The sequence below is a fragment of the Aythya ferina genome (genome assembly GCF_964211825.1).
Source record: "Aythya ferina genome assembly, chromosome: 2".
NCBI classification, from domain to species: domain Eukaryota; kingdom Metazoa; phylum Chordata; class Aves; order Anseriformes; family Anatidae; genus Aythya; species Aythya ferina.
In genome coordinates, this window is record NC_140297.1 from 102,778,835 (window position 1) to 102,806,829 (window position 27,995).

Below are 27,995 nucleotides of genomic sequence, written 5' to 3' on the forward strand. Positions count from 1 at the left end.
AGACCTTTTATATGCGTATCCCACTTTGGGCAGTAAACCTGCACTATGAATTGTACAAATAGATACAGTGTAATATTGTGCATGTGGGTGTATACAAATTTAGTTAAGAACAAGTAAATATACAGTGACTCCTTAAATCTCAAAATAATCTAGTTCAAGAATAGTGTACGTGCTTGCCGAAGAAGAATTTATCTCTTAAAATGCAAAAGACAGAACAATCATATTCCATTATTTGCAGAGAGAGTAAACTTCAAAGCTTGACAAAGTGGACTTAAAGGATGTGCAAATAGTTTTCACCAACTCTATACCAAACTATACAAAATGTTCCTTTCAGTGTAAAAGTTATTTAAAGCAAACTGTGTCTGACTAAGAGAACAGGATTATATTAATCTAACAGTTATCTCGCTAGTCCCGTATTCTCCTGCAAGGATTTTTTCTGCTAAAGGATTGATAGGGTAAATTGTTTTCATTGTCTCAGTCTAGACAGCAGCTAGATTAGGATCAAGACAGATGTCAGTTCTCATTTGGTCAGACATACACTGACACCACTTAGCTAACAATGGTATACAGAAAGCAAAATGCTGTGGAACAGAAAATCTATGTATTCAGTGAATAATTTTCACAGTTTATTCAATACAGATGTTGGCAACTCATTAGTTCTCCCACTGCCTGTGAAAAAATACAGTGTGAAATAGTCTTATTAAAGTGTGTAATGCTGTGCAATTTTTCAGACAAACTTGAGTAAGAAAAAGATGTCTATTGCAGGCCAAAGTCAGATAGTTAAAATACTAATGTGAGCTATGACATACACTTACAGGTCTTGACCTATTTCTCAACCAATAACTTATGACATGGTAAGTGGCCTTTCCAAAGGGCTGGACAGTTCTTGGTATTATTTGATGAGTCCAATATGCTACAGCCACTAAGTATTATTTTATATTTTATGCTAGAGAAGTAACGTATGCATCAACATATGCACCTAGCTTACACACACAGAAGCCCAAACGTGAGGCAACTGTAATATTTGCTGCTTTACGTAGACCCAGCCATTAGAAAAAGTGACTTGAAGGCTGGAGTCAGGGGAACTGAGTTCTCATTTGAAAAGATTTATCCTTCTCCCTATACCTTCTCATCATACCTTCAAACATTTTCTTGTATGGCTGAGGCAAGTAACTCCAGTGTGGGGGAGAAAAGCATGTTAGTTGTTACCCACAAGGAGGCAAAAGTGAAAAGCAACATAAAAACAGAATCACAGAATGGCTGAAGTTGGAAGGGATCTCTGGAGGTCATCTGGTCTAGCCCCACTGCTCAAGCAGGGACACCCAGAGACCAGGACCATGTCCAGGTAGCTTTTGAACATAAAGGATTGAGTGCTGGTCACCTGCACAGCGCAGAAGTGCTTCCTGCTGTTCAGAGAGAACCTCCTGTCCCATGCTCCACTCCTCTTGTCCTGGTACTGGGCACCACAGGAAAGAGCCTTGCTTAATTCCCTTTAAACCTTCAGATGTTTATATACATTAATAAGATTCTGTCTGAGTCTCGTCTTATGTAGACTGAGCAGTCACAGATTAAACACCTGCCTTTTTTAAAAAAGGTATGAAAGGTATGACAAAGATACCTTTTAAAAAGGTTTCTTGGCTGGATTACTTGCCCTTCCAGGACTTGCAAATCTGTACTGAAAGCAAACTAGCTGAGGATATGAAAACCTCTAACAGGTTTCAAAGGATGAGGAAAATTAAAATGAATGATATAAAGCAGTAAGAGAGCCTGTGTTTTTCTTGAACATGATGAAGTAGGGCTGCTGATATATCAGTAAGCAGTGGAGTATGAGGTTCTATCGCTCAAAGACATGGCAGAGATCAGTTGAAACTCACTTTTCAAGGAATTGGAACATTGTTTTTATTTAATGAGAGGGTAAGGAAGCCCCCAACTCTGCAAACCGTGGGTGAGACCACAATGCCGGCTTCTCGGCAGGCTCTGCACCCTGCAGCCCCACACACGAGCACAAGCCTTCCACCTGCTACCGAAGGCAGAAACCGCGGGGACGCCTCAAGCATTGGAGACCCAGCTTTCAGCTGCCCAATACCCTCTGCGTTCCCAAACGCAGCTACCCAAACGCGGCGACAAGAAAGACAGGAACGAGCCCTGCGGATGCCCGGGCTGTATCCACCGCTACCCCCCGAGGCAGCAGCCACCGCCCACCTCCTGCGCCCATGCGCGGCGGTGAGAGGTCGGCACCGCCGCCCGCTGCTTCCCCTTCCGGCCCTGCCAGGGCTTTTCGCAACATGGCCGCGGCGGCAGGCGGCCGGCCGGGCAGCCCCCTCTGGGCGGCAGGTGGAGGCGGAGGGCTGCGGGGGGAGCCGGGGCTCGGAGAGGGTTTTGAGGGATGCAGTGGGGGCTGCGAGAGGGTCCCGGAGGCGCGGGGGGAGAGGGAGGAAAGGAGGTGGCTGCGGGGGTTTCTCACGGTCTGCTTTTCCTTTGCCTAGCGGTGGTTGCGTTCGCACTGGCATCGTCAGGTGCGGTTTTTGTGGAGGACCTGGATGAATCGTAAGTGCTCTGTGTGTGTGTGTGTGTCTTGCGGTGTTAATTAAACGTTGGATGGCTTTGGGGGGATTGGAGAGGCAGAGGGGGAACACCAAGCTGGACCCATACCCAGACCGATGGCTCTGTGCAGCGTGTGGTTGTCTAGAAAATTACACTGCAAAAAGTTCATTTCTTCATTAAAATGAATGGCAGAAAGGCTGTGGCTTGTGTTTGGTGGTTGTCATCAGCTAATCTGGGGAATGTTTTAATTTTGAGGATTTGTTTTGAGGTATTGTTACGGGTTCTATTTCTAAAAACGTTCTCAGGCTTTCTTGTGTTTATTCCACCAAGTAAACACGTTTTCTTGTGTTTTTTTTTTTTTCTACCAAAAAGAAAGAACAGTGTTGATCTGGTAGCCATCCCAAATTTTGAAGCTGATTGCGCTTCACTAAATTCTCCGTATGCCTTTGCCATGTGGCTGCCATGGGGAGTTGGGAGGAAGGGTAAATGTGTGTTCATGCATGGCCAGAAACGGAGGAGGAAAAAGGCAGGCTTGCTCGACTGGTCCACGGCTGCTTGAAGCACCAGGTGTGTTCCAGCGTAAAAATGTGCTCTTGCAGCAAATGTAGCCCTAACGTGGTGAAAGTTTTGAAATTGGTACTCCTAGTTGTGTACTGTCTTTACTTGCTTCACTGTAGTAGTTCTGTGGCAATGTACTTGCTGTTCCCACTAAAAACTAACTTAATGAAAATGAGTATAACTTCTTTTGGCCAGATCAGCAAGTTGGTCTGACGTACTAGAAAGCAGAGTGACTATTAGAGTGAAAACAGAAAATATAGAAAGTATTTGCTATCAGAGAAGGCATTAGATAACTGCTTCATAAGCTTAAGTCAGTCACAGGTGGTTTCACGAGGCTTCAGTCCATGATAAATTGCTTCATTTAACTATGTGGTCAGAAAGCCATTCATTTCTGTTTTAAATGTACTGCTGATTCAGCTAGAGCAGATAATTGTGGGATCAAATGAGTTGCAGTGAAGTTATGGGGGAGGCAGTGGGCATGTATTGAAAGGGCATCAAAGAGAGATTCCTCAGCATCTCTGATTGGTGTTTAAATTGTTATGAAAGAGTAGCTGGAATGCAGGAACTGCTTCGAGTTGATTTTCAAAGCTTGTTTTTGTTCTATGCCTCATATTTTCATATCTCATACTGAAGATAAAGAGACTAAGTGAATGAAGTAAAGTACATTTGCTCCCACATCATGTTCCCATATCGTGTTTCCACAGGTATAAATTTAAATGTAGTTGTTTGGAGTAAAGAAGCATAATTCTGTTGTCATGTAACTTTTGTGAAATAGCTGATAAAAGAAAAGCCTGTTTTAGAACTGTTTTCATTTTCATCTATTTAGCTATACCAATGCCAGAGTTTACAATTGGGAATATGAATTAAGTAGTAAGTTGTTCAGGATTATTTTTTCTTTTTAGCTAACTGACAAATGGGGGGGGGGGGGGAGAGAAGAAGAAACTGTGAGCAGTGAGTGGTAGAAGCTTCTAGTTTCCCAATTTTGCAGATAGGAGCAAAAACTCCATATATTTTGGGTAATGAAAGCTTTTTTAAAAAAAAACTTTTTTGGTAGTTGCAAATAATGCCTGCAAGTGCAAGCTGCAGGTCCCTTTCACAAGTTTGTAGGACAGAAACCAACAAGTAGCAGGGAATAACGGATGTGAATTACTCATCATCACCCAACTGGGTCATTAAAGGGATGCAAAGTTAGAGTGATGGTTCCTATCATTTTATTCTAACCTTACTGCCTGCTGCCTCAGATCAGTACTCATCCTGTAATACTTACTGAGTTGTTGCATTGTGATAATGAAGTAACCTGACTAAAAAGGAAGTATTTTTTGCTGTTTGTGAGGATGCTGTCGGAGCTTGGCCCAGGATCAGAATCATCAGAAATGGTGCAAGGGAGAGGGGGGAGTGGAAGCAGCGGCTGGGTTGGTTTTAAGTCCCTTGAAATTTTGGCCTTTGTCTCTATGGGGTACATAGTTAAGTGGAGGTGAGGGGACATTTGATCACGTAGTATTCCTCCAAATGTTGGGAGGTTGTATGTTTTTGAGACAAATCATTTTGCTTCAAGGATATGCAACACCTGTATCATCTTTCTACCAGTATGACTGTACCTGTGTCTGCTGGCTGCAAGAGGATTGCATAGGACAGTTAATAAGAAAACACTAAATTTTATTCTTGGGAATGTGTTTACATGCCTTGAAACAGCGCCTGTAGAAAATGCTGAAATACCTGTTAGTACAGATAATTTTTCTTCAACAGTGCGTATAGCTGCTTTGATATGGTCTAATAATTTAATCATTGACAAAAACAACTATCTGAACTCAGGCTAGTTTTGGTAATGTTACGCTTTGGATTTTAATTTCTGTGGATGTTGATATTTTAACTAAATAGGAGCTGTTAAATCAGCTGTACAACTTAGACTACAATTCTAACAATGCTTAGTTTTTTCTCATAGCATCTTAGGCCCAGTGAACGTGCTGGCAAAATTGCTAAATTCCATTGGAATGTACAGTCTTCAGATGGTACCTTTCTTTCAGTTTCTTGCTGTATACTAGTTTTGTAAGACTCCAGCCTACCTTTCCAAGCGCTTCAGTGTTCTGTACAATTTCAGTACTGTTTCTTATTTCTGTTCTCCCTGTCATTGTGACAGGAAGAACAACTCATTGTAAATTCTTGTTTGTACATACTAAAGCTAATACTCCAAATGCAAGCTTAAGCCCAGTACCTGATGCTTCAGTAGCTTCTTTCTGCCTCTTGCATCATGGCCAATTAGTTGTCTTCATAATTGGAAGGTAGCTGGAGCTTCATTAAAGTTCTCAAGAGATGCAAGGCTCTACCTAGTTTTCAGTAGTTCTGTAGCACGTTTTTAGTGAGATAATGTACTAAAGTAATTATGACTTTGAAATGTTGCTTTACTGTAGCTACTAGTTATGTTAGACACTAAAAAATACCTTTTCCACTTTAAGTTTTGCAACCTTGATATGCCATCAGTAAAACAAAAAAGGGTTCAAATTACCACCATAAGTTTGTAATTAAAAGTTTCAAACGTAATTTCTCTTAATTCTAGTTACTTTTATGAAAGCCCATCTTTTTATAACAAGAAACAACTTTACGTAAAAAATGTAGTTTATTTAATTCTTAAAATAGAAATAGTTAAGTAATTAGATAATTTCCATGATTTTGTTGTAGTAACAACAGTGCAGTGAAATGTGTAAATAACATTTCAAGAGGTACCCAGGGATTTTGATGCATCATGTTCTATTTTTGTTTGGATTTTTTGCATTTAGCGACAGATTTGTTTTTAGTAAAGATAGTCAGTTCACTAAGATGTCCTTGCTCTAGCATTAAGAGTATTCAATAGTACCAGAGTATCCATGGTTTTCATCAAATTTATTTTCAAATTATTTATTTTCCATTAAGTTTTTTCATTTAACTTTTATAAAAATTTAAACTGATAACACCTGTAGTAGATGAAAAGGGGCAGAGAGGTAGAATGTTGAAGGAGGTTGAATTAAATTTGCTCTGCATGTAACAAAAATAATTTAGTGTACATTCAGTAAAGCTAAGATTAACAGTGCAAATCAATGTCTAGGAAAGTGAATTGGTTCCTCTACAAAAATGTTATGTATTCTGAATAGTTAACAGTATGCGGTGTTTAATATAACAAGAACAGCAAGAGAACACTTCTGCTTAGGTCACATATCCTAATCAAATATTTTTTGAGGTTTTGTTATGTTTTCTGGGTTCTAGTTTCCTTTTGGTCTTGGCAAATGGTCATAGAAGCATAATTGATTAAAAAAAAAATTGTGCACATGCAGAGGCTATTTTAATGAAAAATAACTTTCCTCCTTTTCCACACCTTCTCCCCATTCCAAGAAATAAACAAAACAAATCTGGTATCTATAGTTTTATAACAGATTAATTGTAGACTTTTACTTCATTGCACACGCCGTTCATATATTTATTTGCAGATATATTAATATATATTCAGATATATTTTATTTTCTTCCCTTCTAGGTTTAAAGAAAACCGTAAAGATGATATTTGGCTTGTAGATGTGAGTATATGAGGAAAAATTTGAAGGCTTTCTCTTCATTTCATACCAAGCTAATAGAAATCAAAGCATAAAACGTATGATGTAGTAAGGCTGCTTCATCATCTGGAAATTCATTTGTATGTGGTGCAGAAAAATTACGTGACTGTTCTTTTGACAGGATGGATAAGCAATCTTCCTGCATTGTTCAGAATGAAACAGGATTTAGACTGAGTATTGAATGCAGACAGGCTTCATCCTATATTTTACAGTCCTTAAAAAAGGAAAGCAGATTGTCTAACACAGTGAGGAGGTAATTAATAACCTGCATGCAGAATTTTTTTTTTTTACAATTCCATTGTAACTACATCACCTAATTTGTTCTAGATATGTAGCACTACAACATCAAATATATGAAAGGTTTCTTTCTTTCCAACATACTTGGAAAGATAATAAAGATGTAATATTTGATTGGTGAAAACCATATATGCTGCTTCGTGATTGATTAGACAAAATCCAACTTTATCTGCTTGTGATCTGATCTTGTTATACATTGAAATTTACGTTAGAATCTTCCCTGTGAATTTTACTGAGGTGTTGCGGCAAGACTTAGGCAGAAAGATAAAGTGAAGTCTCCCAGGTCGCCCTGGCCTTGACAAAATGGGATTGATTTTACACTGTGTTTGTATAAAGGTGGTTCCTGAAAAAAATGAAATCCAGAGAGTCAGCTTTGAGAAGTATGCATGTCCTCTTCCTTTTGGCAGATAAGTTCATATTCCTGGATAGATTGATTACATGATGTTTTAACTTTCCATAAATAGAAGTATTTTGAGAGATTTTTTTTAATAGTTGATACGCAAGTCTTTTTTTTAAAGAAGAAATGGTATAATAGTGCAGCAACTGAATGCATTCCTTTCAAACTTTCATACTAAAAGTATTACCAAATCATAAAAGCTCAGCTTGTCACTTCAGCTTTGTAAGTAACATGCAGGCTTACTGTCTTACAACTTTGTTGTGGTTTAACCTGGCCGGCAGTTAAACACCACACAGCCGTTCACTCACCCTCCCCCCTCCCTCTCTGGGATGGGGGAGAGAAACGGAAAGTGAAGCCTGTGAGTTGAGATAAAGACAGTTTAATAAGACAGGAAAATAATAATAACAATAATAATAATAAAAACGTTGATAATAGTACTACTAATAATAGTGTGTACAAACAAGTGATGCACAATGCAATTGCTCACCACCCACTGACCGATGCCCAGCCTAACCCCGAGCAGTCTGGCCCCCCACCCCGGCTAGCCACCCCTAAATATTGTTTAGCATGATGTCAGATGGGATGGAATACCCCTTTGGCCAGTTTGGGTCACCTGTCCCTGAGCTGGGAGGGGACAGACCCAGAAGCTGAGACGTCCTTGGCTTAGTATAAGCACTGCTCTGCAACAATTAAAACATTGAGGTGTTACCAGCACTCTTCTCATCCTAAGCCAAAACACAGCATTCTACCAGCTACTAGGAAGAAAATTAAGTCTCTCCTAACTGAAACCAGGCCAACCTTAAAGAAGAACACAGTTGGAAAATAAATCTTGCTAATGTGTCCGAGGGCTAATTAACTTCTCTTTCTTTTTTTTTGTTTTTAATGCAATGTATTTCCTTCTCAGTTTTATGCACCTTGGTGTGGCCACTGCAAGAAATTGGAGCCTGTGTGGAATGAAGTGGGTATAGAAATGAAAAACATGGGCTCTCCAGTAAAAGTTGGGAAGATGGATGCAACTTCGTTTTCTAGTAAGTATTGTTTGGTAGGAGATAATGTCTTCGCAATCTAAAGATTTTCTGAAATCTAAATAATTCACCCTTGAATAATTCCTTCCAATATCAGAAGGAGGTGCAGCTGGGTGCACACACATGGCTATGAAGGAACATGAATGGTAGCTGTAAATAATTTGTATTCCTGATGGGAGCGTGAAGCATCGTGAATTGTCTGAACTTTGGGTAGCTTGTCATCAAATGTTGAGTTGGAAACTAAATATATATAAAGCATTCAATAAATTTTGCCTCTGGTAGCTGTATGGAATGAGGATGCAGGTGACACCTTATCAGGTGACAATTCTGTTGCTGTCAGTTGAATTTTTGTGCAGGTCTGACTTAGAAGTCCATTGAATGCGATCAAAGGTAAAAATAAATCGTGCTTGGGTTTAGCATAGTTGCTGCTGTTTGCCTATACTGCATTCTTCATATCACCAGATGATGATGGTGTAAATAAATCTCTTCCATGATGCTGAGAAAACTTTAGCAATCTCCATAGCTGGAATGTTTTGAAATCCAAAACAAAAATCAAACCTGTCTATTCTGTAGTTTTTTCAACTGTGCTTTAAGAGCTCTGCAAGGAGAAATAATCTACCTAATGACAGCTCTTGTGATTGAATATTTTAATACACTAATTCGTTCTAGTTTTTAACAAAAACAAATATGAGAGGAAAGGATCAGAATGAAATTGAGCAGAATCTGTGTGTTTCTCAGATCGGTCTTCATTGAGTTAGATGCAAGTATGTGAATTGCTAGTTTAATTTGTATTTCTCTGTAGTTAGGTTTTTGACCCAGGCAAACAATCTTAAGACACAATTTCTGAATTGTTACGCAGAGCCCTGCAGACAGGTCTTCCCATATTTGCTCCTCTGGCATCTGGTTGGTAGCTACAGTATGTTTATGCTTAAAAGTATTTAATTTTTGTGCATTTTTAGTGCAGGGTTTAGGTGTTTCCCACCCCCACCCTTGGCAGGGAATTGCGGAAGCATTGTTAGAAGTTAGACTAATTCTAGACTTTTTTTATTTTAAGGGTTCTTATTTTAACTTCTGGAAAACACTTAATTGGCTGGAAGGTACTATTTAAAGTGGCAGTTTGTGTTCACAACTGGGGAGGATATTGTAAATTATATTGTAAGTGACAAATGTGAGGCAGGGTGGGGGCTGGGGAAAAGAGCTGCAATTGTCTTTTTTTCTTTTTTTAATCAATTTGCAAGCAGCAGGTAAGTGACTGATTGCTTAGAAAACCTATTTCTGGTGAAATTGGTTCTCATGCAATTTTAATTCTGGCATCTAAATCGGGAGTCTATGCTGGGAGCCTGCAGTACCACAGAAGGAGGTCCAAAATGTAATGAAGTTTCCTAGCAGCAAATTTTGAAAGGAAATATTGAACTAATTGGTAGGTTTTTTGTTTATTTATGTGGCTTGAATAGTAAGCGCTGTTTAAGCCTTAAATTAGGAGAGCAGGAAACACTTGGTTCAGTTTGGCATTAATGCATGTATTTCAGGTATTGCATCTGAATTTGGAGTGCGAGGCTATCCAACAATTAAGCTGTAAGTTGATGCTTCCCATTAAATTATTTTTAAGTTACCTTTCCTAAAACTGATGCAATAAAAGGAAGTGTTCTCTATTTAAAAAAAAAAAAAAAAAAAAAAGCACCATCTCCTCTTGATGATATCAATGATTTTGGCTGGGCTGTGTTTTGCTTTAAAATTCTAATCAAGATGCTTGATATTACTGAGTTGTTTTTCTTAAAAAAAAAAAAAAAAAAAAAAAAGTTTAGCAAATTTGGAGTTCGGTTACCTTCTATTCCATATGTAACTTTAAAAGTGTATAGAAATATATATCATATATACGATAAGAATGAAATATTAAAACAATTGTTATGCACCAATTTTTTTTTTTTTTACCTTAAGAGTGATTCATACATACCTAAGTCTTCCCATTAATTTCTGTAAGTTGCCGATTACACTTCCTTGTTCTTAATTACGACTCCCTTCTCTTAAGTGTTCCCAAAAATCTTACGTAATTGACAGCAGCAGTTATTGTACAGGGTAAAATGTGAGAGCAGTTGTTTGGCAAGGGGCGTATATGTGGCTTTTTTTCTCACTTAACTAACTGAAAAATTGATGGAGGATAATATATGACCTTTTTTTCTTTTATGTCATGTGCTTATAATATGTGGAATGTATAGTCTAGTACAAGGTCATGTTAAATAAAGAGTTATTAATTTTAGCTACTTTTCACTGAATATGTTGGGCTTTTTAGCAGTTTATTGTTTAAGCAAATAGTGTTTATAATATATATTTGTTCAACTTAGGTTTCTCAAAAATGGGTTAGACCTTTAGCATATTAACCTTTCGGGATGAAAACTTTATTGGTGTATAGAATCATAGAAAATTGGTTTAACGGCTGCTTTCTTCACGTGGATTTTCTAAACTTATTTGGATTCAAATAAAGCCCTGTTAGAATGTAGTAAATCTTACTTGAATACACTTACAGTGCACACACATTGCATTCCCTGCCGACAAAGAATAACAAACTGACCAACACTTCTTGGAAGCTTAGTTTAGTAGACACATTTAGAAGATTTTGCAGGTCATTTGGTACTTTTTGGTTATTAACAACAACAAAAAAAAGTGATGCTAAGTTTTTTTGTTTATTTTTGTTATTGTATTATAAGCAAATATTCCCTATGGCAGGTGTCTTTACGAAGTAAACGACTGCTGTGCACTAGAAAAAAAAGTAATTACTTTTAGAAATCAGTAAGTTAGGTATTCTATAAACACATTTTTACTCCATGATTCCATTAATGAATTTTTTTTTTTTTAACTGATAACTTGTTTTGGCTGATTATTTGACAAAATTGCTTATCTCTTGCTAACAGATGACTAAAAGTGTGAAGATTGTATAATTACTCATAGAATAGAATCAGAGAATGGTTTTGGTTGGAAGGAACCTTAAAGACCATCCAGTTCCAACCCCCCTGCCATGGACAGGGACACCTCCCAGTAGGCCAAGTTGCTCAAAGCCCCATCCAATCTGGCCTTGAACACTTCAAGGGATGGGGCATCCACAGCTTCTCTGGGCAAACTTTTCCTCACCACCCTCAGAGTAAAGAATCCAAGTCTACCTTCTTTCAGTTCAAAACTGATCCCCCTTGTCCTATCTCTGTATGCCTATGTAAAGTCACTCTGTCTTTTAAGCCCCCTTTAAGTAGTGAATCACCTTGCTTGACTTGTGGGGCTCTTTTGATGCAGCCCTGGACGCAGTTGTACTTCTGGGCTGCAGGCTCATATTGAGCTTTTTGTCCACCAGAACCCCCAAGTTCTTCTCTGCAGGGCTACATGTACAGCTATATTTTAGTTGGTTTTATTCTATTCTTCAGAATCTGTAGCTTCTTAATATGTGTTCCTTCTTTCCTTTTTGCCTTTACTGTTTATCCAGCTTAAAAGGTGATTTGGCATACAACTATAGAGGACCTCGAACAAAAGATGATATAATTGAATTTGCTAATAGAGTAGCAGGGTGAGTATACAGTTCTGTAAGACTACTTGTAGGTTTTCTGAGGTGGGCCAACAATGCAATTAAAAAAAAAAAAAAGGCACTAGCATGAAAAGTTACATGCAATATACATGTAGTTGCATTTGAGGTTGTTGTTGAGAGGCATGGAGAAGGTGAATAGAGACTGACTAGTCATACTTGCACTTCTTTACGGTGCAAGAACTAAGAACTAGGGCTTCTCAAAGTAGTGAAAAACTACTTTGTAAAAAGTAGTTTTTTTGAAAAACTACTAGTGAAGGAAACTCATGGAAGCCAGAGACAAGGATACTGACCTAAATGTTGATTAATATATAGAGACATTACTAAGACAATCTTAGTAATACTCATACTGAGAGGCCTTTGGGGAGAAAAAAGAATCAAGCTACTTCGTTTCATCCTTAGATATCAAGATATAAATTCATCCATATGAATTTCTAATATTAATTATTGTTGAGAATTCTGTAGTTCAGGAGTGTCTGTGATCTCTAATAACTAGAATTTTTAAAGAATATTTATTTCGAAGACTATATCCTCTGCCTGCTGTCCTTACATACAGCAATTTTTCTCTCAAATGATCGTACAGTTGGTAAATGGCTTGGGTGTTAACATCGTGATAGCGTTTTGTACGACTTTGTACAACTGACTTGAAATTTGTGTGTTATTTGAGGAACATAGCAAGTTAATTGGGAGGGTGTTTTCTGTTTTTAATAGAAACTGAAATAATAAATTAAATGAATTTGAATAGGGAAATTTAGAAAAAGAAACCACCTGTCTATTTTCTTGGGGATTTCTATTTGGGTTTTTGCAGCTTGCAGAAACTAAGATTTTTTTTTTCTTTTCTTTTTTCTTCCCAGACCTCTTATCAGGCCACTTCCTAGCCAGCATATGTTCGAACATGTGCAAAAGAGGCATCGTGTACTTTTTGTGTATGTTGGTGGGGAATCTCCTTTAAAGGTTTGAAACTTGATTAAATAAAGTTATTTATTTTGGCTCTCCACAGACATAGTTTAAAATGTCTAAAAAGTTTAGAGACTGGAGAAAGTACGTGCTTGTAATAAGTGTTTTTACAATCTTTTGTCCTAACCATATTTTCTAATGAGTCATTGAAGATAAGGTAAGTTGCAAAGCATTCCTTTGAAGCATACTCGAAGTTGAGACATTAAAAAAATGTTTGTATTTTTTGCAGGAAAAATACATTGAAGTTGCTTCAGAACTAATTGTTTATACATACTTTTTTTCTGCCTCAGAAGATGTGCTACCTGAGGTAAGCTGTTCAGCTCCTACTGTTTCCATAGAAATGGTAGAGCTTTCCTCTGTAGGTTCTGGTACCACAGAGATTGCTTACTACAGTATATTGGTCTTTGATAAATTTCAAACTAATTATACTAACATTCAGATTTTTTTTTGAGTCTGTATGAGGAAAAAAAACACAAACTAAGTTTGTCTACTTGAGTTGTATTGTACAAATGACTTGTTCAGTAATATTACTGAACCAGTTAATATAAAACCAGTTAATAAACTGGTTAAATCACATTTATAGTAAATCACAAACCTATTCAGAAATATGCATACTTCATTTCTGAGCTGACACAAAGCCCTTGTTGCTCCTGGAAGCCCTTTCACCAGCCACTTTTATAACTAGTTTGAGTGTCTGCAGCATGGTATGCCACTGGTAACCATGAGTATCAGGGAGTTCAGTGAAAAATAAGTTATTTCCAGTGTGTGCAATACAGCTGATAAAAATGCTAGTCTGTCCAGTCTGCTGACTGCAGAATCTTACTGTAGCTCTTGGAAGATGGAGTTCTTTGGTGGAAAGGAAATAATTTTGTATTTAATCACAAGGGTGAAAAATTGCTACCACTGTTGTTAGTCTAATCATTGTTACTTAAGTGCTGAAGCAGAATCAAGAGGCTTTTTCATTTCTAGTTATCTCCAAATGGGATCTCTGTCTGCTTAGAATCTGACAACGCATAACCTTGAAATTAGTTTCAGATTAGCAGAGTGTGAAATAGTGTATTTTTTATAGCCATCTATGTATTCCAATGTCTAGAATTAACCTTGCTCGTTAATATGAGCTATTACATAATAAGCCAATTTGTTTTTACATTTTGTTCCAAGAAAGATAATGCAGAATGATTACAGAACATGTCAATTAGTACTTGTGATACTGTTCTTATATTTTCAAGAAACAACAAATGTGTCTCTATTTCCATTAGCCTGAACCACAGGAAATATAGCCCAGATTTAGTGGAACACATTATTAATGTTACTCTTTTACTATTCAGTATTATTGACTGACCATTTAGTAGAAGCAACTGTATTACAGCACAAATTGAGAGCAGAGAACAGTACAGGATAGATGGAACGCTCATGTTACGAGCTGTCTAAAGTTAATGTCAAACTTCAGTAAAACTTGCTTCATGCTGTTGCAGATACTATTAAAAATCCTGCTTGGTTTCTAGTTTGTGAGACCTACCTGTCAAAAATAGGTTTATGTAGCATTACTTTGTGGTAGATGGAAAATTGGGGGTGTTTATGTTTGTAAATGTACACAGAATGTTTAAATGTACTTCAAAATTTTCCACTGGGCTACGTTTCCACGCTTCTGAGATGATTGTTTAAAAAGATTTCTACTCTTCCATGGATTAATTGAACATCTCTCTTTCAGTATGTGACCTTGCCAGAATTGCCTGCTGTTGTTGTTTTCAAAGATGGAACTTACTTTGTATATGATGGTAAGTAAAAGTGTACATTACCTTAAGACAAGATACTGAAAGCATATATGGAGAAACTGGAAGAAGCGTCATTTTTATGAAGGTCAAGTTGGGATGGTGGGAAATTTCCCAGTTTTGTGAAAAATAACAGCTATTTCATGAGGAAATAAGGAAAAATTACTTACTGAACACAGTGCATTTGAGAAGGGAGTGGGTTTTATCAATACTGAAGTCAAAGTTAAGGGGGTTACTTTGTGTTATTCACTGAGACACAGCTTCTAATATTACTGCTTTGCTGGCATTAAAACACTTAAATATTTTCCTTCACTCACTGTCCAAATCAATTATATGAAAAGTAGAAGAAAACTGCTGCTGAAGAGGAGTCACGTAACACAGGCTTTGGGAAATTCAGATACAATGAAAAACGGTATCATATCTAATAGGGGAGTTTACTGTTCCAAACATTTAATCAGATTATCTCTAAATAGTCTTCCTGACCATCATATCTTTCTCGTGGACTTGATTTGATTTCTACTCTACTTTAGTAAAGTAGCTTTTTGTGTCTTGATAATACAGGCTGTATATTTAGCACAGCAATTCTTCCTTTAAAAACTGTGAAGGAAAGTGATCCTGCCTTTATTCTCAATATTAAAATTTAGAGAGACTTAAATGACAGCTTTGAGCATATGTGACTTTTGTGACTTGTGTTTGTGTTACTTATATATTGGTAGTGGGAAAGGATCAGGCAACATAACATTTCCCTAGATAACTGATCAAGCATGCCTAGAACAGTTGAACTTTCAGTCTGTTCCTTTTCTGTCTTTTCCATTTCTGAATGGAAAAAGCTATAGCTTTTTCCAAGCGCCTCCCAAAAAGAGGTGAAGGGGGTGTGAGCTGTTACTGCAACAGCTGATGCACGATTTTAGGTGGCATAAACTATTCTGACTGGCTTGTTCAGCTTGCAGACTGTAGAAAGTCCACCTGAGAATAATACTGTCCTGAAATACCAGTGACAGAATGCCTATCATATAGATAAAAAGGGGATGTGTGTTTTAAGCTTACTTTTTCTAATTTATTTTGTAAAAATTTTACTCATAAAGGACTAGAAATGTACTGTTCGCATAATTTGTTTGATTTATACTATAACAGATTGGATAAAGTTATACATCTAACACGTTATGAGAGGCTGGATAAGATTGTATGTTACAATTGAGAAAAAAATTGAAGATCTCAGTGAAAGGAAATGGTTTAGCAAAATTCACTTCTGAGTTCTGGCCTCATCTGTGTTTTTTTCCATAGTAAGGGATGTAGCTCCGTGGGAAGCTTTATACTTGAAATTGCATGCTACAGTCTTAAGACAGTTCAGCATTAACCTAAAATTAGTGATGATTCACTCTACCCAATGTTAGGATTTAATGCAAATTTATTTAATATACATTTATATATGTATGTTTGTAAATCTGTGCATCGTATGTTTCTTTATGGGTCAGAACATCTAGCATTTGAAATTGCAGTCTTCAGTATAACTGATTGTGAATTATATGTAAATATTTGTGTTATTCACAACAATGGATCTACCTTTTCTGGACTCTTCTGTTTCATTTAATGTTCACAAACATTGCTTTGTGTATTTTTGTATCTTTTCTCTTAGTCTGAAACTCTTCTTAAGGTTTTAAACTGTTCCTTTCTGTACAGGGTCACAGTTGTCTCCTAGAATAGTATCGTTTATCCTTGACATGACCAAAAAGTAGTCATCAAATCAATTTTTCATACTTTTTATTTAACAATTGAAAATAGCATGAGAAGTTTTAAAACTGATATGTCTAATAATGTGTCTAACAACAACAAAAAGAAGTTTGCATCTGCAGTGCTGACATTATTTCCATGGGTAAAACTTTGACATTTAATGTGTGGAGTTACAGCCTAAATCTTCGGTAGAGTATAGAAAATACTTAAGTATTTCTCTGCCTTTCACTTCTTTTGGAATCTTTGGGAGGGAACAGGGAGGCAGTTGAGAAAAAGTCAGCTGGTCATTGGAGCAGTTTAGCAATGAATGTAGCTTATAGTAAACTTAGTATTCTGATTAATACTAATAATTTAGGAATGAGAGCATACTGCTCACCTGACATTAATAAATCCAATTGCTCACCTTACAAAAAAAAAAAAAAGGTATTTGTTAATTCATGATGTGTCTTTAACTTCTAGCATTACTTATTTTTTAGAATATGAAGATGGTGATTTGTCATCCTGGATAAATCGAGAGAGATTTCAAGGTTACCTTAATGTAGATGGCTTTACGTTATATGAACTTGGAGATACAGGTGAGATGCTGCTGCATTTGAATTTTGATCTCTGAAACTGAACTTAGGCATTAAGGAAAAATAAAGACCACTAAGAAACAGCACTAAAATGAAAAACTGCTTGTTCTGAAAGTTAGAATTAATGATGTCTGCTGTTTTTTGAAGTTAGTTGGACCTTTTCTACTAACTAGAGTCTTCATCCAAAGCCTGCACTAGTCCTTTACTTACAACATAAAGATGTCTAACCCTGTGGTATTCACAAAAGCTAAGTAAGGCTTTTAATTTAACAGCAGCGTAGGTTTTCCATGAATTATATGTTAAGTCTTGGAATACTGACAGTTTTATGAACATACTTTAAAATTTTGAATGTGGATGAACTTAGATGTGTGTCTGATTCAGATACCTTTAGAGTAGATATAGTGAGGAAGGAAGACTACCAAGTGCCAGAATGGACCTCTCTCTGTTTCAGAATATTTTAGCATTTCTTTGGTAAATTTTTTTTTCAAGTTAAGTGGAGCTTTGCATCCAAGTGAATTCTGGAATGATTTCTACTGCTTTTAAAGGCATGCATACACTGAAGTAGCAGAAGAAATGCTATCCCTGTTGATTATTTCCAGGTCAGGATACCTTATAATTTACCTCCCATTTAAAAAGAAGTTTATATTCAGTGCATGCATTGACTTGTTTGAGGTTTTCAAGGTCATAAAATGTCTATGTTCTTATATATTTATGAAAAAAACTTATACCTATATTTCAAAGACTATTTGCAGAAATGTTGCAGTATTTTCCATCTGAAAATGTGTGTGTGTTTTTAAATGGTTTCAAGCATTCTATTCCTTATTTTAGGAAAACTTGTGGCTATTGCAGTTATTGATGATAAAAACTCTTCACTGGAACATACCAGGTACAGAATTCAGTATTGGTGACACTGGGAGAAATGTGCTTGTATGGTGGAAAACTACTTCATTGATTTACAGGATACTGGAAGTTTTAGTATTCAGAAATGCTAGGTTAAGTGGAAGGTTTTAACTTGTGAATGTTCTCTAGCATAGAGACTTCAAGCATACTGACTTGACTCAATTTATGGCTCTGAAGCTCATGTGGGTTTTCAGGGGGGTGATGCATGTTTCAGGATCACTCTTCTCCCACTTACCAGTGAGATCACAGGAACAAACAGTGATTGCATAGTCTTTTAACATGGAAGACAGTACTTGAATGCACGTAATTTTGAGATAAACTTGGTGAAGTTAAACAAAAGAGTTCATCTCAGCTGCATTAAAATTAATTTAGTGATGGTTGACAATTAACTTGCAGAACTTGCATCCAAAAAAAACCATTTTCGATTGAGTTAGAACTTGCTGAAGAGACAAGGAAAAACAAGACTTTCCTCTGTCTCTGATTGCACATGTAAGAAAGCTAAGAAAACATCTAAATATCATATATACTATTTTCCCAGATCATCTGTGATGGTTTTTTTCAAGGTGGTTGTCTTAGAAGGTCATGGAGCAAAACAGTATGATAGTCTTTTTCTAATGTTGACATTATGTGGTAGATAGCCTTTCAACCCTTTAAAAAAAAAAAAAAAAGGCAAGATGAACAAGGTGTTTTTTTGTTTGAGGGGTAGGGAATCCTAAGTGCTGAGGAGATACTATTCCCCACTTATTGGGGAAATCTAAGTGTTTGGATTTTAATGGAGTATATACTGGATTTTCGGTGTTGTTTTTTCATTTTTTCTCCCCTCCAGACTAAAATCTATTATTCAGGAAGTTGCTAGAGATTATCGGGATCACTTTCACAGGTATGCACACATTTCTACAATATCTTCATTTAACTTCAACATTAACCCTTCCAAGATGGTTATTTTTTCACCTGAGAAATGTTACAGTATCTGTTTTTTTAAATTATATGCTGATTTCAATAAGACCAGTCCATTAATAGTGTTTTGGCTGGCTGATTGTCCTGCAGCATTGTCAGTTTTTTTCCATTATATTGCTGAGTGTGTGCTCTCATTTTGAGTTACAGTTATTTAAACGCAAATTTACTTTGATGCTGAAATCCATTATTCTGTTTTGTTTCTTTTTATTATACATTTCTTATAGGGATTTCCAGTTTGGCCATATGGATGGAAACGATTACATAAATAGCTTACTAATGGAGTAAGTAAATTATTATTTCAGTATTCTTTCTGCTTATATTTGTTGCTAATTAAATATAATTTAACATATCCTTCAGAAGAAGTGCTGCCTTTCATGGATTAAAAAATTTATTTCCTCAGAAGTCAGTATATAACATAGTATCAGTTTTTTGTTAAATTAAAGCTACATAATTTAATGTTACAAGTTTGGCCTTCTGGTAGTGCTGATTGTCGGTGTTCATCTTTTAGGTTTACTTTCTTAAATTAACTATTAGAACTGTTTTTTTTCCCTTTGGTTAAATTTACAGGACACTAGCAAAATCAAAAGTTATGTCAAGCTGTAACAGGACATGTAAATGTTTATTCATTAGCTATGGTTTTTTTTTTTATTTCTGGAGAGGCACATTCATTCTTATTGGTGCATTTTTAAGGCTGATGTTTAAGTGGCTCTTGCTTTATGAGCTATCGTTTTCTGAAAAGCAGTTGAATGAAGTAGAGGGTTTGCCTGAAGTTGTATAAGATGTCTTCCTAAAACCACAGATAGGTGTCTTACTTGTTCAGAAGCTGGCATTGGAGTATCAGTTATCAGATACTGTTAATTCCTGGTTTCACCATGGATTTGAGAGTTGAAATGGCACACAAACATGTACATGTAGGCAAGCAGTATAAAATGTATAAATGATTTTGTATGCACCTGGTATGTACTTTTTACCTTTTGAAATACCTAATAGCTTAAGATGCTTCACATTTGCCCTTATTTTCCAAAAATACATAATTGGAGAGTGAGGTTGCCTGGCATTTATTGTTGACTACTTCTTCTACTCTGGCTTTCTGAGTGAAGGAAGAGGGTAACTGATTGCTATACCAGCTCTGTAGTGGGAGAGTATTCCAAGCCCCATTCTGAGAGATCAAAGCTCAGAGCCTGAGTATCTGCACTAGCATGCAGTGTCTGTCTTACACGGTGTCTGTCTTCTTGTATCTGTCTGATCTTGTAGCTGTTGTGGTTGCTAGATCTAAGACCACAAGAGGACTACAAGGTCAGAATAACAAACTGAGATAGATACTCAAATATTCCATTCTAAACTGTGCAAATGTGTTTGTGCCACTAAAAGTTCTAGAAAATAAATGGAGAATCTCGAGGCACTAGGTCTGTATTTCTGTGATTCAGATTAGTACCTGAAGAAAAGTAATTTGAGAACAGCTGTGTCTAAATTGAAGTTAAGTGGTGTGATTATTGATATAGTGCTTTCTAGTTGCCAAAAACGAGACCCTCTTCACTTCATTATTACCTTGCCTATGCAGGCTCTGATGTCTGTCTGCTGAGATGCCTCAGCTTGTTTATCTGGCATAAGTGTTTGTTTTTCTGACAAGGAGATATGGGGGGTTATTTTGCTGATTCAAAACAAGCAAAAAAAACAACACCATGTCTTACTGTGTGGTCTGCTGAGTACCAGAACCAATGTACAAAGGAACTAGGGAGGGAAATGAGTTCCCTGGGAATGATAAAATGAAGGGAAAGAAGGCAGAACTGCTATTTACAGCAGAAGTGATCTGTTAATAATTGCTAGATCTGTTCAACTGGATTGTCTACGTTAATCTACAAAATTCGTGAATTTACAATTTGTTGTGGTTTTCTGGGGAAGTTGCTGTTAACAGGCTTTTAGTTTATTTTATGAACGAAACATGCATTTCCAGCATAATTTAAAAGCACTAAAAGAAAGCAGTAAAATCTGTTCAGTGATATAAGTGGTTCACATGGTTACCTGAATAATTTGAGTAAAAGGTTATTGCCAGTCCTTCAGTTTTCCACTAGATGGCAGCAACTGGAAACAGGTAGAAAAAGCCTCTGGAAGCACAAGGAATCTATTGCAGAATATGTTTTTATTCTTGTAGATGTGCACAGCAACAAATTCCCTTTCTTCACAAAGGACAAAATAATTCCACCAGTAGTCCCTGGTAGAAATATACTTATTGATTTACCTATAACTCCACTAGTAGATACTGTCATTTATTTCTCTCTTCAGCAGTGGATGAGAATGCTTCTGTTGAGTTAAAAATAATAGTACTTAAAGCTGTGCACAAAAGAAGAAAGCAGAATATTAGGTCTTTTACTGAAAGAAGAGATGCATCTTTGTGGAAGCTGAGGTACACAGCATCATTGTAATGTCAGCTATAGGTATCTTGGAATTCCTCAGCTCCCTTCCTGATTCTGTGATCCTTAGCAGTGATTATGCATGTGAATGTAAATTGATGACTAATAATGGTTTAAAAAATCTGTAGTTTGTCTGTTATATCTAAAAGCTATGTAATAAAACTTCAGTTGGTATGTTTTCCTCTCTTGACTTGACACACAGAATTTGATTGATTAGAGCTGATCAACCGGGACTGAATTTTTGGATTAAAGTTTTACTTTTGTGCACTAAAGTAGTGTATTGTACTAATAGTACATTTCAGATGCAAAGCTACTGTGAGATCTTACTAATGGGCAAGTCACAAGCTATCTGATTTACAATCGCTGTGGGCATGTAAAATACAGTAAACTTCAGTAGCTTCACTGGCACAGATGAGAAGGAAAAATATTGAGAAACATTCTTGTGCTGTTAAGTTCCTTCTTCCTCCTTGTCTTTAAGGAACTGGTATTAGGAACTCATGCGAAGAGAATATTAATGATGTAGAATGCCATTAAATGATGTAGAAATTTGAACTGCAATGTTGTAGGCAGTATTTCCTTAAATCTCTAACCTTTGTGTTTTATGTTTCCAGTGACTTGACAATCCCTACTATTGTTGTTTTGAATACCTCCAATCAGCAGTATTTTCTACCAGATAGGTACATTGAGAATACAGAAGACATGGTTCAGTTTATTAACAGTATCTTGGATGGCACAGCTGAAGTAAGTCTTCATTATGACTTCAAATGTGTGGCTGGTGTTTGTTTAATTAGATGTTAAAGTAGGAAAACAATTTGGTTACTCTAGTTGCCCAGTCATGTATTTCTTCCTGTTCTGACTTCTTGTCTTGGGTGCTGTCAATAAATGCATGATTCTTAGTTCTTGAGGAGTGCCTTTGCTCACAGTTCTGACCGTAGTACCTCAGGTAGAAAGCCAGAGTGGCTTTGTTGCATAGAGCATAATGTTAACTTCTCTTGATTTCTTTTACTGTTGTTGGTAAATGGTGAGCTTTTTATTCTTCTCATGTTTTGCCTTTAAATATTTATTTAAAATTTCTCTGGACTGCATAATTGAACTTTTTTTTTAGTGATGAATTAATAAATTCAGTAGCTTGATGAATGGTAGGTTCAAATTCTAAAGTGGTGGTGTACTTCTGCATATTTCAGACACAAGTTTACTACTCTCTAACTGCTCTAAATAATCTTTCAACAAACCTCATCAATCCCCACGGAATTGATGGCTTGGTCAATTTTTTCTTTTAATGTTGACAAAACAAACTTAGGTTGCCTTTACCTGCAGTGGACTGTAAATTGGGCAGAAGGCTGTGTTATATGGATGAGGAAAGATTGTGGATCAGAGCTCTCATTTGTGCTCACAGAACAAAGCCTGCAATGAAGGGAGACAGTGCTAACAAATCATTTGGCTGACTTCTGGAAGAAAAAGCCTGTGCTGGTTTAAGACAGTTCACTTTGTATTGAATACTTGCTGTATTAGCTGCATCCCACATCGTGCTATACAAGTAGTTTTAGGTTACTAGATGGTGTAATGACAAGCAAGTCCGTAGGCTGTTTCAGCCATACAGAGTACTTTGGTTTACTTTGTCTGACAAATTGATGTAGCAACATAATATGGGTAGACTTAAAATATGCTTGCTATTCATGACTTTACTGGCCATGTTTCCAGTTGCAAGGCGAGGAGTATTCCAGTAACTTATTTGGTGGCTCTTTGTTCTTCAGTTCTCACTTCTTTAATACTTTTAATTTTTAATATTACATTTTAAAATTCTGAGTTATGTTTTTATTACATTTGTTTAACTCTATTTAAATATGTCCTTACGGTGGGAACAACAAATTAAAGTATTTTTTTTTTAACTTTGAGAAACTCTGTGTTTGTGATGCCTTGTGTTTTTGTCATAATATACGTTATGTCTTGTTTAGCATATTTCAGCTAGAATGATTAAAGTTCTGTCTGAATTCACATCTTGTACATGTATGTGAGAGGACTCATACAGGATGTGATTTCATTTAAGCTGGTATCCATAGACTGAAATGGCATTACTTCAGCTGTGTTGAGGCCCAAGAGATTGTATAGCTTTTGAGGAAGGACAGTCTTTAAAGTATGCTGGTGAACACACACATACAACACACACTTTCTGAACCACAGTGAAATTTTGGAGGAGTATAACACTCCTATCTCCCTTTCTTAGGAGGTGTTGGAACCTTGTTCCTTTCTGTACGGTACTAGGTTGCTTTCTTTGAATCTTTCATTTTTATTTGTAATTTTGGAGGGATTGGGTCCGTGTCACGCTCTGATTAGTTGACTTGCTCCAAAATGTAAATTTTCATCCTATTTGTTTCTCCAGCATGTTGAGAAAGGTGAAGACACATCCTGTTCGATACACAAATTACCTTCAGACTCATATAGTATTTTGAAGGCTCTGCTAAGTTAGATGGTAGCACAGGTAGAGTCTATCATTGCTAGACAAAAGCTTTTTTTTTATTACACCTGTATATATTTTTGTTGCTTCTTAGATTTTTCTAACTGCTTCTGTCATTATCCATAAATAGATATCCTTCAGCTGCAGGAAAGTTCAGAAGATCTCTGCAATTCTGTAATTGTTGCATTGGAACAGTTGGTAATTTCTTCTAGTGTTTCTCTATGGTGAGATGTGTTAGAGTGACAGTTGACTTGTAACCTATTGTTTAAAACAATTGTGAGAGAATTTTTTGAGGCTGTTGAAATGTTTATCCGTGCTTGAAAAGTTGAAGTGTCTGGGCATGAGATGCAAGAATAATTACTTTTCATTTCCTTCTAAAGGGAGTTAAGATTGCAAGGTCTGAATAATGAACTTTTGGAATCATAACTGAAAAGTGTCAGCAGTTCTGACATGGTTCCATTTGAAATTTCAGGCACAGGGTGGTGATGGAGTTCTACAACGAATCAAGAGAATAATCTATGATGCCAAGTCTACTGTAGTGGTAAGTTTTATTTTTTGTAACAAATGGTAATGTTGTCAGTAAAGATACAAACCTTTTTCAGAGAGTTTAGAAATACTTTTATATAAACTTGTTCCTTGTTCCTATATGCACATGTGCATGCACACGTAATATATGTGAAGTTTAAGCCTAATTAACTTGATTAAAGTCTGAATAATATTTGCCAGTGTGTTAAATGTTGGATATATGTGACTTCATTTTTTTCACTCCTTTTCTATATTAAAGTATGACATATTTTAAAGGATAGAACAAGAAGAATTCAAAACCTTTTCCTTGACCTTCTTGTCTTCCTTTGACTGAGAGTAATAACACTTTAATGTTCTGAGAAATGTTACGGTTTCAATTTAATTAGTTAGGGCACAGGGGAATTAAACACTGTACTTGATGTGGTTTTGAAACAAATATTTTTATAATTCTTAGAGGTTAGCAATACTTAACAGCATTTTATTGGGAAAATGTATGTAAATTTGTTTCTTCGTTTGTGTTACACAAACAAATGTGCTGTGAATCTAAATTGAAACTTGTATGTTTCTTTGTGTAACTTCCAAACTTTCTGTGCAGTGTTCAGGCATCAGTTTCTGAAACCAAAAGTCTTCCTCTTGTTCAGTGAAGTTTTTCAAGCTACTCTTTAATAGGAAGCTCTCTAATAACAGTGTTTCTCAAGAGGACTTGTGATGACTCAAACTAATCTTTTAGAATGAGGCAGGCACAAATAAGAGTTAAAACTGGATGTTTTAAAGTGTTATTTTAATGCTATTAAAAATTGTTTATCAAGCTTCAGACAATAAAATATGTAGTTGGCATGTTAACATTAATCATCCTATTGGAATGTTGTTGTATCAGTTCTGAGACTTTTTATAAACTTATAGTAGGAATAGTTAAAACGACACCGCCTTTCTGCAGCAAGCTTACTCAGTTCAGATGTTTCTGAATAAACATACAGAATAATAAGAGATAATAATAATAATAATGTAGTAATTTTGAATGTTCAGTGAAGTTTTTTTTTGACTTCAAATTTGTGTTCCAACAGTCAGTATTCAAGAGTTCACCACTTCTGGGATGCTTTCTCTTTGGGTTGCCCTTGGGTGTCATCAGCATTATGTGTTATGGAATCTGCACAGCTGATACAGATGGAGGGGTAGATGAACATGAGGCAGCTAAAAAGGAGAACAGTGATCGGGAGCTCACAGATGAAGGCAGTGAGGAAGAACAAGAAGAGGAAAAGAACGAAAACTATACAGAACTTTCAGATGGAGATCTTAAACAGAAAGACCTATTGGAAAAGAAAAAAGACTGATCAAAGAATTATCTAGAATTTTCAAATAGACTTATTTATTGAAGATAGTCATTTATTGATGATCTTCATGTAAGAGGACCTTTTTGTCTGCATTATGGTAGTTTTGACTTGCATGTGTTCAAATTTTCTCAGATATTGACAGGAAAAAAAAATTGAAATATGGATGTTTTTTATTGTCTTTAACGATTATCAAAGAAGGAATTTGCAGGTACGATTTGACACTTTTTGTTTTGGAAGGTTTGGATCGTTCATTTCCAGAACAGCAAGATAAAGATAATGCAACTTGACATCAGTATATGTGATGAGCTACTAATAATATAGCCCAGCTAAACGCTGATAAAATTAAGGCTGAATACAAAGAAAGTTTAAAAGAGACCTGTAAAGTCTTTCAGAACCTGATAGCTAAAGATAACTTAGAGTTTTTCTAGGAAGTCTCATGTTCTACCTATTGCACATTATTTTTAAAAAATATTTTATCAAGTTAAATATAAGTTGCTATAAATTAGAGGACTTTTATCATGTACTAATATAATTATTGGCAGTCAATAAAAGTTATAATGAAAGTTATAATACACAGATGCATGAGTTGAAAGTTTTGTTACCACTGTAAAGAAAAAAAAGTCTAAGGAGATCAGGAATTTTTTTTTTGGAAAAATGCCATGTGATTTTGAGTCAACCCTTTTTTCTCAACCCTTTTTCCTTTTGGGAGGAGAAAAAAAGAGGAGTTCATAGAATTTTGAATAGCAGGTGTCTAAGTTCTTTCATTTCTTTCTTTTCTCTCTATGAATTGCCTTTTTTTCATTTTTCCATTTTATTTGCATAGTTGGTTGTAAAGAGTAAGTTGAGTTCCTTGCTTTTCAATGTTTTTTTTAAATCTGCAGAATACTTTATGTAGTTTTAGCATGTATGTGAAGAGCGAGATGCTTAAAAAATGTGCTTTGAGTCGTCTTTTACTTGATGTAGAGTTGTGTTATGTTTTAAAAAAAAAAAAAAAAAAGTCAGTTAAGGACAAACCCGTAAGTTTCCTTGGACTTCAGCACAAGTCATTGCTAATAATCAAAATGCTGGACTATTAAGGCAATAAGATGCTTTATTCGTCTCTTTTCATAAGTTTTCAAGTACAAATGAATTATGTTTAATTTTGGCTCAGGATGGAAACCTGTGGCTTTTGACTAAAAAAATGAAAGTGGTCAGTGCAACACCACTGTTCATTCCATAATGTATAATTAAACAAACAAACAAAAAAACAACAACACCCAAATTCTGCTGCACTGCGAGGAAGTGTTTCAACTGTGAGCTTTCATTATTGTGGTTATTTTTGTGTTTATATTCCAAGTAGTATCCCAAGACCTTGCTGAGAAATCTTCTGAGATATGGACCTAAAAATTACAAATACTGTGTAAGAAATAGATCACACTGGGATCCATTACAATTGTAACATTCAACTGCAGGAGTCAAGACAAAAACATGTATCTCAGTCACTTCTTAATTGTATTATCAATCAGATGTGTACTGAACTATTGAAAATTTAGCTTGAAATGTACTGCCATTTTCACCAAATCCTTTTCTCAGCTATATTCAACAAGGCATAGGGAAAAGAAGAGCATCATATACTGGGTGTGTCAGAAGTGATATGCAATTAAGAGATTTACTGTGGTCATGCAAATAGTTTAGAATGCTATCTGAGGGAAATCTGACATTTTCCTTTTTTTTCTTGAATCTCAAAAGGTTTCATAAAGCAACTTCACTGTAGTAATTTCTTCAAATTCATGAAATACTGCTGCTTTTTGAATTCAAGTGTAAGCCTTTTGTTTTTTTCTATAATAAAAACATATAAAAGTGCTTGCTTCTTTTGCTTAATTTGCACTGTGTGAACTTCAGATGTTACGTATTCTGTAGGAGGCAGTATTTCCTGGAACTCCTTTTAAACATACTTTAGGCCCAGAGTAATTCAGTTCAGAAATGCAGCTGGCAGCTTTTAAAAAGAACAATCAATTCAGCTTGTCTGATAACTTCTCTTAAATATTTTGAAAATGTTCTCCAGATAAAGGAGTGAATAGTTCATAGATCTGGGATGCTCACTAAATAAAACAAATGCATTTTTGAAAAAAAAAAAAAAATTAAGTACCAATTCATTCTATTAGCATACTTGCAAATTCCTGTAGCAGTTTCTTTATCAAAGGGAACCTGAGGTAAACTCTTCTATTATACATGTACGTTTTGGAAAGAAATTGATTGAGGGTAGACCTGACACTTGGCCATGTGCAATCCGTTACTGCTTCAGTGTTTGGGTTGTCTTGACAGATGCTGTCCACACTGTGGTGCTCACTGCTTAAAGGATGGCATAATTATATTTTGATAGATCTGATGTGTTGAAGCTGCACAGAGGAGCTTAATGTTCACAAAATCTAAAAGTGA

At 36.0% G+C, this 27,995-nt stretch overlaps 1 protein-coding gene across 3 annotated transcripts; it reads left to right on the forward strand.

The window, feature by feature from the left end:
• Positions 1-2,000: 2,000 nt before the first annotated feature.
• TMX3 (thioredoxin related transmembrane protein 3) lies at positions 2,001-27,419 on the forward strand. Of its 3 annotated transcripts, none has more exons than XM_084509327.1 (16): positions 2,001-2,334; positions 2,487-2,547; positions 6,607-6,646; positions 8,281-8,404; positions 9,931-9,976; positions 11,871-11,951; positions 12,821-12,920; positions 13,153-13,230; positions 14,635-14,701; positions 16,903-17,001; positions 17,827-17,884; positions 18,725-18,778; positions 19,080-19,136; positions 21,878-22,007; positions 24,194-24,262; positions 25,311-27,419. In XM_084509327.1, the coding sequence occupies exons 1-16, from the start codon at positions 2,214-2,216 to the stop codon at positions 25,575-25,577; spliced, it is 1,452 nt and encodes a 483-aa protein (XP_084365453.1). In that variant the 5' UTR covers positions 2,001-2,213; the 3' UTR covers positions 25,578-27,419. The 3 variants fall into 3 exon arrangements, with proteins under 3 accessions (XP_084365453.1, XP_084365455.1, XP_084365454.1); XM_084509328.1 differs by lacking the exon at positions 2,001-2,334 and adding an exon at positions 6,804-6,935; XM_084509329.1 differs by lacking the exons at positions 21,878-22,007; positions 24,194-24,262; positions 25,311-27,419 and adding an exon at positions 21,454-21,852.
• The last annotated feature ends 576 nt before the right edge of the window (positions 27,420-27,995 follow it).

Excerpts from the sequence above, each read along its gene's own strand:
- TMX3 (XM_084509327.1), top strand. The coding sequence starts at position 2,214 with ATGCGCGGCGGTGAGAGGTCGGCACCGCCGCCCGCTGCTTCCCCTTCC. Across the intron at positions 8,405-9,930 it reads GGATGCAACTTCGTTTTCTA|GTATTGCATCTGAATTTGGA; the intron begins GTAAGTATTGTT and ends CATGTATTTCAG. Across the intron at positions 18,779-19,079 it reads TATCGGGATCACTTTCACAG|GGATTTCCAGTTTGGCCATA; the intron begins GTATGCACACAT and ends CATTTCTTATAG.